Raw genomic sequence first — 12,785 nt, 5'->3', positions numbered from 1 at the left:
TGAAATAAATATATGGTCATAAATGAGAAAATGGCAGTAGAAATAGTGGAAATACTTAAATTGCTTTGATTGCACATAAGGGAATTAAATCTCTATCCATTTATTATAGTATTATTTGCATCCATGTAAAACGCCAGAAATATTACTAGTGTTTAAAGAAACTGACTGAGTTATTATTTATAAAATTATTTTTAATTTATTTAAAAAATAATGCATGGAAATGATGTTTGTAGAGAGTAAAATAATTTTATAATAATAAAAAGTAAATTGAAAAAATAAATTTACTAATACAAGTACGTTTGAAGTATCCAAAAAGAAGAGAGGAGACTTTCCTTTGCCTAATTTTCTTCAAAATTAATTATAGAAGCGCGTGAGCAGTACAACCATAAATGAGGGTTTAGACAGAACTAAAAAGACACCTAAGTCCCCACCAAAACATTTCTTACCAAACTAAAATCCAAGTACCAAAAACTGTTCCTCTTCGCATCTAATCTCCTCACTCAGTCTCTCCTCTTTTTCTTCTCCCTTCCTTTTCTTCTTCTTCTTCTTCTGGTCCTAAAATTCAAACGCCCCCAAAAAATCAAAATGGAAACCTCGCCGAGGCAAACCACGAATCCCAATTTCCTTGCATCTCCGAAAAGTCTCAGTCCCAATAGCAGCACCAGCAGCACAAGCAGCGGCAGCAACACGAACCCGCCACCGCCAACTCCACCGCCTCAACAGCCCAAACCAATCACCAGATCTGAATCCGCCAACCCCTACCCGACTACCTTCGTCCAAGCCGACACTTCTTCTTTCAAGCAAGTCGTCCAGATGCTCACCGGATCCTCCGAGACCGCCAAGCTTGCTTCTTCCACCAAACCCACTCCCTCCCCTCTCTCCGACTCAAACCTCAAAACCCATATCCCTCCGATCAAATCCATCCCCAAAAACAAGCAGAATTCTGGATTTAGGCTTTACGAGCGAAGGAGCTCCCTCAAGAATCTCAAAATCAACCCCTTGAACCCGGCTTTTGGCTCCAACAATTCCGGGTTTTCGCCTCGTAAACCCGAAATACTCTCCCCTAGCATTCTCGATTTCCCTTCTCTGGCTCTTAGCCCGGTCACTCCTTTGATACCCGACCCCTTTGACCGTTCTGGATCCGGAAATTATACGAATTGTATAAATAATAATGTGAATCTAGACAAGGAAGCTGAAGAGAAGGCAATTAAAGAGAAGGGTTTTTATTTGCATCCATCACCGGCATCTACGCCGCGAGATTCGGAGCCTAGGCTTCTCCCTCTTTTTCCAGTTACTTCACCCCGAGTTTCAGGTTCTTCTACTTCTTGAACCAAAAATAAAATGACTTTCTTTTTAGTTTTCGCTTCTTCTTTTTTCTGACGCTTGTTATTGTAAGATTTTTACATATTATTGTTGGGCCTATGGGGATTGGGAATGGGACAAAGAAGGGGTGGAAACGAGACACGATTTGTAATGTTGGTTGTTTCATATTTCAAGAGGAATGAAGATAAAAACAAATCTTTGCTTCAAATTGCAAAACTTTATGCTTTGTTGGACTTCAATTTTTCTTTCTCATGTTTGGATGCTTGGAAATTTCAAATTTGAGTAAAGAAAATAAGAAATTAAATGAAAATTATAGAACTTTAGCAGTTAATATCTGGTGGACGATTGTCAAACTGAAGTGAAAGGGCGAATCAGTGGTTTCTTGTTTTTTTTTTCTTTATCTATCAGTAAATGCAAAAGATAAAAAATAAAAAAGGTAAGATCGAAGCCTTGGATCCGAATCAGTTCCTTTTGCTTTTAAGAAGTCTGCAGATGATGAACAGTGAGGCAATCAGAAGAAGAAAGAGAGAGAGAGTTGGAATTGAAAAAAAGTTTTGTTTGTATCAAATCAAATAGCAAAAAAGCAGCGTTGAGGCTAGCTGTCATGGAAAGAGTAGATAAATGGGCAAGGAATCTTGACTCTATATGTTTGTTTTTAGCCTTTTGAGAGGGCAAAACAATAGATGCTATGAGAGGCAGGCATTTCTATGTGCTTTATTTTTTGATACATCTATTATTTCCTAGGCAACAAATTTTGATTTTTCTAGTCTGCTATATTTGACCTTGTGGGTAGATCCACCATAATGAGTATTATGGGGGATATGAAATCTGTTCCATTCAATCTTTGCCCTCTGATGTAAATTTTAATTCTGAATATTTAAAAGTTAGACTTACAGTGACTTGTGATTTTTGGTCATAAGGGGGTGTCAGTCGATGTATGTGGGTGGTGGGGTCTGGATTTTGTATAAGAAAAAGCAATAAATCTAGTGGCCTTGTTGACCAAATGGGTACCAATTTCAGCCACACAAGGGTATTTTATTAGGACAATGAACTGAAAGGACCCACATGGATAAGAAGAGGGTGCAAGGAAAGAGAAAGGTAGCAATGGCCCATTTTTATATATATTGTGTTTTGGTTTGAGTTGCCTGGGTTAGAGGGTACTTTTAATATTGCAAGAAAACTTTGAATTGTTTTAAAAGCAATCATACAAAGGTAGTTCTTCTTTCTTTGAATCTTGCACTCAAGCATTAACTCCCTGCTTTTTTTGACTCAAAAGAGTCCCCAACTGTTGTAAATGGTGACATGAGAAAGTGCAGGTGGGAAAATAAGGGCCAGAAAACATGGTCTGGGGTCACTTGTGTTTTGTTTTGTTTTTGTCTTAGGGTTGTTTGTTTTATGTGATTGTGTATACAGTGCTGCGGTTGGTGGGTCATTTAATTTGGTTGGCAATTTTGAAACTTCCATGTGCACTGTTTTCAAACATCTTTTACCAATTTGTATCCGATCCAGCGGTTCCTCACCTCATCCCATTATCACTCCATCCAACTTACCATGAACTTGGTTCAACCATTTCTTTTTATTATTAAAAATAGGTTTTAATCTTCATCGAATTTATCTAAAAAAAAAGCACCATCCTCTCCCTCCCTCTAAAACAACACAAAATCCCTCGCTTCCTTTCTTGATTGTTTTGTGTAGCGGCATCATGCTTTTGTGAGGTGGCTTTCCCATAACCTGTTGTCGACGTTCTGCTTCGGGTCATCCTACTAGCTCGTAAGGTTGCCCATTTAAGCAGGTGGTTCACACACCACTACGCTACTGCTTTAACCAATGGCTAAAACCTTTTCATATGCCTTTCTTCGCGCTGGATGGGTGAGTGTACTTTCTATTTGTTTTTACTAGGTGAGAGTACTCCAACTCCCTGCAAATAGGTTATCAATTTTATTAAAAAATAAAATGTTTTATGGTTCAACTATAAATAAAATGTTTCATGTGCAAAATCATAAAAAAACTTTCAAAATATAATCACTTTTTAAACAATAAATGTTGATTTTGTTGAAATGTAACCTTGCTTGATTCTTTTGAATATTATAGACATAAAATCAATGCATTTAATAGTAAGGGACTAATTTGATCCATTCTTTATTATAGAGGGATTGACATTCACCTTTTTTACCATTTGTAGCTATAATAAGTAGAGAGGAACAATTGTAATGATCAACTTTTAATTTGGATATCTATCAAGTAATTGAATGAACTGATGGAATTTAATTTCTATTAACATAAAAAATATAATTATTTTAAACCGGGTCACTTGATTTTAGACTTAACTTGAGTTGTAATATGGGCTAAAGTTTTACATGATGTTTCGTTTTGTGGTGTTCTTATTTACGAGCTAACAATCAACTAATTTCACTCACATAACTTGACTTGTACAAATAAAATAATTTTTTGGTGATTTTACTCATAATTTTAAATTTAAATGATTTATTTTTTTGTTTTATGACAAATTATAATAGGTATTGTACAACTATTTTGATCCAAAATTAGAATGGTGATGTAGATTGAGTTAGAAGTGATATTTATATTTCAGTAAATGGATTAGAAAAAGAGGGATAGATTGAAGTTGAGCATGTTGAAACATTTGTTATGGGAATGACGTTTGAAACCTGAAAGATGGATAGAATTTGATGAAATGACGAAAACCAGGCTCCATGCGCTCTTTATTCCTCAACCTCAACTAATACGACAAGATTACGTAAGACTTGACTATACCAGAATAAAAATATCTTGTAGGGATGGACAGGACTAGGTCAGCGTTTTATCATTCCCACAAATTCCTTATAATATGTAATGATAAAATAAAAAATGAATTGATTTCAACTCACTATGTCGGTTATGCTCTGGGCAGGATAAAGTGAGTTCCACCCATACATTTAATAGTAAACTACAATTATTCATTTTAGTGATTCCTTGTTATTTTGGAAATAAACAATATTATTTTACATTAATTATTGTGGTAATTTTTTAATTTGATCATTCATTTTTTTAAGAATATTTAAAAAAAAAACAGTTTCTAAGGGAAAATTGAGTTATATAGTTGTGAAGATTGAAGCTTAAGTTTTTCTCCTTAAAAAGAAAAAAAAAAACCATCTGTTACACAGTTATTGGGTTCAAATTCCTCTTTTTATCTCAAGAGAAATCGAGTGATAAGGTGACTAACAATTTAAAAAGTCTAGTTACCTAATCACTAAGTATTATATTACTACATATCATCATCAAAGGTTAATTACGCTAAATTACATCTAGGAGGACTAAATTAAATAATAGAGAAAAGGGAAAAAAATATCAATTCAATGGGGCAAAGTGGTTGATTGATATCCATGTTGCTAATTAATTCTTTGATTAGGGATCTAAATTGCTTAAACTTCTAATTGGTTCAATTTTATCTTTCAATCACCATTTTACTCAATTAGACAATTTAGTTTGGTTTATCTCTTGACCTCACTAAACTAAATTGGAACAATTGAATTGGTTAGCAATAGGTTCTCTCCTCCGTCTCCCCTATTTAAATATTCACCTAGAGCTGTCAATTCTATTCGAATTAGTTTAATTTTTACGATTTAGTCCATTACTCAAAAACTAACCATGCAATATTTCAATCTACCAACCACCATAAGATTTGGTGCACACTCACCATCAACACACAAATACTAGCCAAGTTCATGCTTAAATGATTCATCAAAGAAAACATAAAAAAAACAAAGTTGATAAGTTCTTAGAGACTCTTGAAGGAGTCTTTGTCGAAAATGATAGAAACAATAAAAGTGATTAAAGCAGAGCCAAAGATGAGATTTTTACACTTTTAAAAGTTCACGAAGAGAAAATCTATTGGATACTTTAAAGAGAAACTAAAATAATAAGAACAAGTTTTGTATCTAATTGTAAGAAAGTTTAAGCTACAATAGAAATGAAGAAACTAACAACTACTAACTAACTAACTAAGTTATGAAAGAAAAAAACTAAAAACCTAAAAATGGTGAAAGGAATAAAGGAGAGAACAAAAAATATAATAAAAAAAGGCTCATTTGTGTTTGGCATAGAGGTGTGCATGGGCCGGGCCGGGTTTGGGTCGGGCCTAACTAAAAATTTAGGCTCTTTTTCTAGGAGCAGCCCAGCCCGACCTGAAAAATGGGCCTAAAATTTTTCTCAAGCCCGACCCGAATAAAAATGTTAAAAACCGAGCCCGACCCGGCCCCCCATATTAATTTTTATATTGTTTTTTATATAATTTTAAAATATATATAAACTATCAAAAATACTAAAAACATCAAAATAAATATTTCTCAACATATTGAAAATAAATTTTAAAAAATATGTATACTTAAATAATACTAAAATAGATGCAACTTAACAAGCAAATGTTTCTAAAATAATAACAAAATTAACAAATGTGTTTAAAATAATAAAAAAATTAACAATAAAATAAAATTTATACAATATCCAAACAATAACAACAAAATAGTAGCAACATAATAGTAAAATAGTAGCAAAATAGGGAGAAAATAATAAGGAAATAATATTAAAAAAATAAATTTTTTGTCATGTAGTGAATTCGGGCCAGGCCGGGCTCAGGCCAAAAATGCCTTACCCGAGGCCCGGCCCATTTTTTAAACGGGCCTAATTTTTTTGTCCAAGCCCATTTTTCGGGCCTATATTTTTGCCCAAACCCTCTCAAATTTTCGGCGGACCTTCGGGTCAGGCCGAGTGGTCTGGCCCATGCACACCTCTAGTTTGGCATAAGGATGTCTTTAATACAACCAATTATTCAACTCTAATATTTGACAAAAATACCCTTAAAGAGCATGAGTTTACTTGAGTTGATGTTGGATACATAATTTGTAACAACCCAAAATCCGTGGGCACCAGAAAAGTGTGTTATCGGGCCTCCGTCTTAGTGAAATAAGTTCGAAAATAATTATTAAAAATATTTATGAGTCTAGTAGTGTGTTTAATTAGGTTTTAATTAAGTAAATTTAGCTTAATTTAGAGTAATTAGTAAAAAGGATTAAATTGAATAAGAGTAAAAGTTTAATTATAGATTAAAGAAAAATTAGAAGGACTTAAGAGGAAATTAAACCATTTCCTATAGCTGAGGCGGTTTAACGTGGAAAATATCAAAGATTTTATTGATTAAAAAAATATATATTTATTTAATAATTAAGTATATTATATTATATATAAAAGAAACAAATAAGTTAAAAGAAACAGAATGAAAGCAAACGAAACAGAGAAGAACAGGGGAGAAAGAAAGGAAAGAAGAAAGAAAAGGGGAAATAAGGTTTATGAAGCTTGGAGTTAATTGGTAAGCTCAATCAAGTCCTTTTCTCATAATTTTGATATTTTAGAAGTCTTAAAACAAGTTTTTGATGAAATTAAGTTGTTAGTTTGGAAGTTCTTAGGTTTTTAAACAAAGTTCATGTTGAATAAAATGATGAAATAGGGGTTTAATTGAACGAAATTCAAGTTAGAATAGATATAAGGATTGAATTGCAAAGTAAGCTATAAGTTTTGTGTTTTAGGGACTAGATTGAGGAAAATTCGGAATTAAGAAAATATGTTGAAAGTTTAATAGTTAAATTTGAGTTTAAATGAAATTTGAATAGGAATAAGGTGTGAATTGGTGTTATAAATTTGGTTATTAACATTTTTCATCAAAACAGTTTTGGGAAGTAGCAATGGTCTGACTTTGAAAATTCACTAAAAATTTTATAAATTGAAACTAGAGGATGAACAAAATATGGAATTAAAGCTTATTGAGTCTAGTTTTTTATAGTAGAAACAGTGTAAGCAATTAAATAATGAATCAAGAGATATTTGAAATTTTGTAATACTGGTTCGGGGTGATTTCGAGATGCCCTGTTTTAACTTTGGAAAATCATTAAAAATTGTACAAAAATTATTATGGAGTGTAATTTATATATGTGAACTCCTTAATGAATCTAGTTTCAAAATAAATAAACAAGAACCTTATTTGAGTTCTGTACAATGAGATAATTTAGTTTTAGTAGAGAGAGGTCAGAACTGTCAAATGAAATAACACGGGAGTATTTAACGAATAAATTGTATTAAATGGCTAGACAAAAAATTCTGGAAATTTTATGATTAGAAGATATATGAGTCTAGTTTTAAGGAAAATTTACGGATATTAATTTGGAGTTTCGTAGCTCAAGATATAAATAATTTAGTAACAATGACTCAAGTAGACAGCTTAATGGTGAAATTATATATATACATTAAAAATGGTTAAATTTGCATGTTTAGGCTCATGAATTAAATTGAATCATGTTGTATTGATGATTATAAATTATTATTTTCGTAGCCAACAAAGAACCTGAAGCATTAGCATCGAAAGGAAAGGAGAAAGTCATCGAGTACTAAAACGGGAGAATTACGGTGTGTATTACTGTAATTCGAATTTTAATTATTATTGATTGCTGAATTTTTTTTTATTGTTATGTATGGTAAGTAAGACTTGAGGTAAGTATGTGAAATTGATATGAATATTGAGTGAAAATGAAAGTGATGCAAATTGAATCAAATTGAATTGAATAAGTGAATTATGGAAGATGTAATTATTTGAAAAGCGTATTGATTGAAAAATGATTGGTGATTTGAATTGTGAATTGAAAGTGATATAGGATTGAGAAAGTGAATTGAATACCCTATTAACTAGTCGGGCTGAGTCGGATATAGTTGGCATGCCATAGGATTGGAAGTGTTCAGGGATACTTCGACCTCGAGTCGATGAGACACTGGGTGTCACTATATTTCTTCGGATAGATTCGATGAGGTACTGGGTACCAACTTTACTTCGGCTAGGCCGATGAGACACTGGGTGTCAACTATTACTTCGAACTATCCGATGAGGCACTGGGTGCCATATTGGTGTGTTTGGTTGGATCCGTGTATCCGCCAAAGTCCGAGTTACGTTAATAGGGTGAAAATTTGAAATGTGAATTTGAGGCATTGAAACGAGAAAAATAAATTGAATTACGAATTGAAATTGGAATTGTGATAATAAGAGAAAAGTATGAAATGTATATTCATAAGTGATATAAATTTAAGTTTGAGAAAATACATTGATTTATGAATTAGTACATATGACATTAATTGTTAGGTATTTTAATATTTATGTTTTTACTATTGTTGATATAATTTGAATTATGGTAATATCACTGAGTATATCCATACTCAGCGTACGGTTGTTTCCGTGCGCAGGTTAGTAGAAGTCAAGTGTCCCGGTTCAGCATCCAGAACATTCCCGACTCCAACACAAATTTGGTGATGTATATTTTTCTTTTGGGTAAAGGTGGCATGTACATAGGTGTTATATAGTCACTTGAATATGCATATTACTTTGGGTAGTGAAGGTTGAATTATAAGATTTAGATGGTTAAATGAAATGGTAAGAAAAGTATATGATATTTTGATACATGAACATTAAGTTGTTAAATGAATGAAGTTTTTAATCAATTTTGAATGATGCTATGATAGTTATTAAGTTGAAATTATGTTAATGATATAAATATTAGTTATATGAATGTGAAAAATTGGTGCTGGTTGTTTTAGTTTGAATTTGCAGAAGGTTTTAGGTAAAAATAAGCAGACCGAACTTTTTATAAAAAAAAATTCAGAATATTCGAACAAGTTCCGTTCTACTTTTAACACGTGCTTGAACTTTGAGAGTTCAAGATAGGGACTCAATTATTATATTATACCATAAAAGTTATATTAATTGTAAATTATTAGTAAGTTGTCTGATATGTCCGGTAATGCCTCATAACCTCGTTCCGGTAACGGTTTGGGGTTAGGAGGTGTTACATAATTGCCCTTGCAGTATTTTTCATCCCATCACGCTTCAATGTTGTGACACTCAAGCTTTGGTGTTGTGACTGTAATAGCTCAATTTTTCAGTAATGTCAGAAATAGTGGTTTGAGGCCACCAAATTCGGCGAGTAAGCTCGTAAATTTTATTATTTAATAGTTACGAGTCAAATATGGTTTTAAAAAGGTTTTTGAATTGATAAATTATGTTTTATAATGATTTATTAAGTTCGAGTGGTAAAGACTTTAGGTCAAGTGTAGAAAATGAGGTATCGGAACCATGTTTCTATAAACCAAGCTGTAAATATTTTTATAAATATTTAGGAAGTGGCATTAAGGTAGTATTAAAGTTTTGTTGAAAAAATTTAATGTTTCGATAATTAATTAATTAAAAAGGACTAAATTGAAAAAGGTGTAAAACTTGCTAATTATAATGATTAAGTGATTAAATAGCTTAATTAATAAATAAGGAAGGACTTAAGAAACAAATAAACCAAAATTAAAAAGATGAGGCGTCATGTGAAAATAAAATAATAAAATAAAAGGATTCAATGGCAAAATAGTAATTTTGATGAAATTAAAATTAAACAAATTGGATTTGGATAGTTTTCTAGACATTTCTTCTTCAATTTTCGGCCTAAACAGCCATAGGGGAGAGAGCTTAAGCTGGTTTTTTATACTTTTACTTCATATCAAAATCCCATAGATACTCGTGAAAAAGAAAAAATAGCAGAATAGTCATTGAGCTTCTACAATTACTACAATTCAATCCAGATTTTTCGAAGGTTGGACGAACGGATCAGCACTCAAGTTACACTATCTAGTTTATCTCGGTAGTTTTTGAAACATTAAATACGGTTTATATGGCATGTATAAGCTTTCATACATTCTTAATCAAAGTTTAGCTTACGTAAATATTATGAATAATATTTTGTTTATATAGCCAACTTACATATTGGTATGAAATTAATGTATGATTGTGATGTTAGTATAAGTGATATATGTATGTATGTAATTGAGTTATAGTGAACTTTGGTAACTTGGTTAGATAAACTAATTAGGTAAGGTTGGATACTTGGTTGACATTTTTTTAAGTTGTCATTAGAGGTACCAAAGGGTTTATTAATTGTACGTGGTGATAATACATGTTTAAGACTTGATTTTAGCTTGTGTCGAATGCCTTGTAATGGCTTGATGATGTGTAAATTGTTGAGGCTAGGTTGGTGTCAATTTGGGTAAGAAATGTGGCTTAGAAAATGACCTATTTTCGTCCACACGGGTAGACACATGGGCGTGTGTCTCAGTTGTGCATGACATACAACCAAGTAACACAGCCGTGTGTCCTCTGTATCTTCTTAAGAATGCAAATCAGTATGCTCACATGGCCTAACACACAGGCGTGTGATTTGGCCGTGTGACCCAAGTTAGAGAGTTACATGGGTATGGACACGTGCTGGACACGACCGTGTGTACCTATTTCGAAAGCCCACACGGCCTGAGACACAGGCGTGTCTGACTGTGTAAGTCACACGGCCATGTGACTCTTACAGCTAGAAAGCTTTTCTATTTTTTTCAAAAAAATTCTTTGAGTTTCCGATTTAGTCCCAACTTGTTTCTAATTTGTATTTTGGGCTCCGAGGGCTCATATAAGGGACAGTATATATGATTTTGATTTGTTTTATAATGAATATTAATATGTAATGAATTATATGAAATATTTGTTTAATTGTTCTCTAAACTCCAATAATGTTCTGTAACCCTATTCCAGCAATAGATACGGGTTAGTGGTGTTACAGTGACATCCTTGACAGTAGACACAAATATTGGCTTAGTGGTTTTTGAACTTACGACACAACCTAGTTGGTGTTGCAACATCCTCAATAGTGAGCCTTTTCTCCTTCACTTCAACCATTAGCTTGGAGTTACGACCGTAAATACTTGTAGTAGAGACATGGGGGCTTAATGTCGCGACACAACACACCTAGTGTCATGACATCCTTGGCAGACTGCTCCATGTTGATTTTTTGTTGAAGTTTTGCTCCATTGAGGTGATGGAGGGCCAGTGTTGCGACACCAACAACAATTGATGTTTTTCTTAAAGTTTGGGCATAGTTATTTCCCTACACACACTTGAAACAACCAATAGATTCTCAATAGCATAGTTTTGTCAATTTGGGTCTCAAAAAGGTTAAAATGAAAGAAAAACTATCATTGATACTAAAAACTAATCAACAAACAACATTGAAAAGATTCGTAAATTATTTGAGAACAATCTCATCAAGTGTTTGAGAGAGCCTAATTTGACACATCAAATTATGGTAAATCAGTAGGTCCACCAAATCAAGAACAAATACAAATATTAGTGCCTAAAATAAAAAGTTTTAAAGTTGGGTGAACAAAATAAGAATTCAAACATAGTTTGGTGACCATTTGTATAGTTTAGCTTAAAATATATTTTTAAAATGGCGTTTATATCTTTTTATGTAATAAATAAAAAATTAATCATAATGAAATTTCAACCTAGAACTCTGTGTATCATAAATAATTAATTTTACCATTGTAATTAAAGCATCAATTAATTTTTATATGATTTTTTATAAATATATTTATTACATATTTATAAATATGTCGTAAGTCTAATGTATATATAAATTTTCAAGGGTAGAGCTAAGAGGCTGGTAAAGGTTTCGACCCCTTAAAATGATTTTTTTTTCTGTTTTGGTCATTTTCTAATTTATAAAATTTTAAAGTAGTAATGCTAAAATTGTATTTTAACCCAAAAATGATAAAAAAAAATTGAATTAATTCTTTAAATTTTACAAAGATATAAACTATTAAAATGATACAATTATATTTTTACTATTATAAAAATATACAACTTAATTCCAACCCTTAAAATTATTTTTTACTTTGCTTGTGTAACTTTTTTGAATAACTAATTTATCTTGATAATCAAATATTTTTAATTAAGCGTCGTTGAAACCTCCAATCGATTTAACTGAACAAAAATAATAAAATGAAAAATCAGAAACTAATCAAAGAATTCTTTTGACTTTTCAAAGTCGTACCAATTTTTTATTGAAAACTGAGTGGATGGATCAAATGGGCCAATTATAGTCATAATGTTTCTTTTTTTTAGTTTCTTAAAGTGTGTCCCATCGTTATAATTAATTTTTAGATATGATTTTCTTATCTTTTTAATTAGAAGTTATTTTCAATTTTTAAAAATGGTTTATAGGTACATTAACCATACATTTAAATATATTAATTTTAAACCCATAACTATATTTGCTTTATTAATGATGTATTAAAATATCAAACATCGCATCAATCAATAATGATAATTTCATTTGCTTCATTGATAATATATGATTATAATTACTTTTTAAAGAATATTTTCATTAATCAACACGAGTATTAAATATCATATGATAATTACGATGTCAAAATTGCAACTAATAAAATATATTGTTAACGAATTTTATATTTTCTTAACTTGCTAATCAAATATAATTACAATATCTTTTGAAAAAAAAACATTACAAGATAAAAATTATTACCCTATAATTATTAACTGA

General features: G+C 31.6%; 1 protein-coding gene across 1 annotated transcript; it reads left to right on the top strand.

Annotated features, from left to right (window-relative positions):
- The first annotated feature begins 336 nt into the window (after positions 1-336).
- On the top strand, positions 337-1,531 carry LOC107913965 (VQ motif-containing protein 4). The gene has a single exon (XM_016842655.2). It carries the CDS (start codon positions 586-588, stop codon positions 1,327-1,329), a length of 744 nt encoding a protein of 247 aa, XP_016698144.2. The 5' UTR covers positions 337-585; the 3' UTR covers positions 1,330-1,531.
- Positions 1,532-12,785: the final 11,254 nt, after the last annotated feature.

Source organism: Gossypium hirsutum, chromosome A05 (assembly GCF_007990345.1).
Source record: "Gossypium hirsutum isolate 1008001.06 chromosome A05, Gossypium_hirsutum_v2.1, whole genome shotgun sequence".
Classification (NCBI taxonomy): domain Eukaryota; kingdom Viridiplantae; phylum Streptophyta; class Magnoliopsida; order Malvales; family Malvaceae; genus Gossypium; species Gossypium hirsutum.
Note: the sequence above shows the minus strand (reverse complement) of the source record. Positions and strands in the feature narration are given on the sequence as shown.

Bases quoted from the DNA above. Each gene is read 5' to 3' on its own strand.
- LOC107913965 (XM_016842655.2), top strand. From the start codon at position 586: ATGGAAACCTCGCCGAGGCAAACCACGAATCCCAATTTCCTTGCATCT.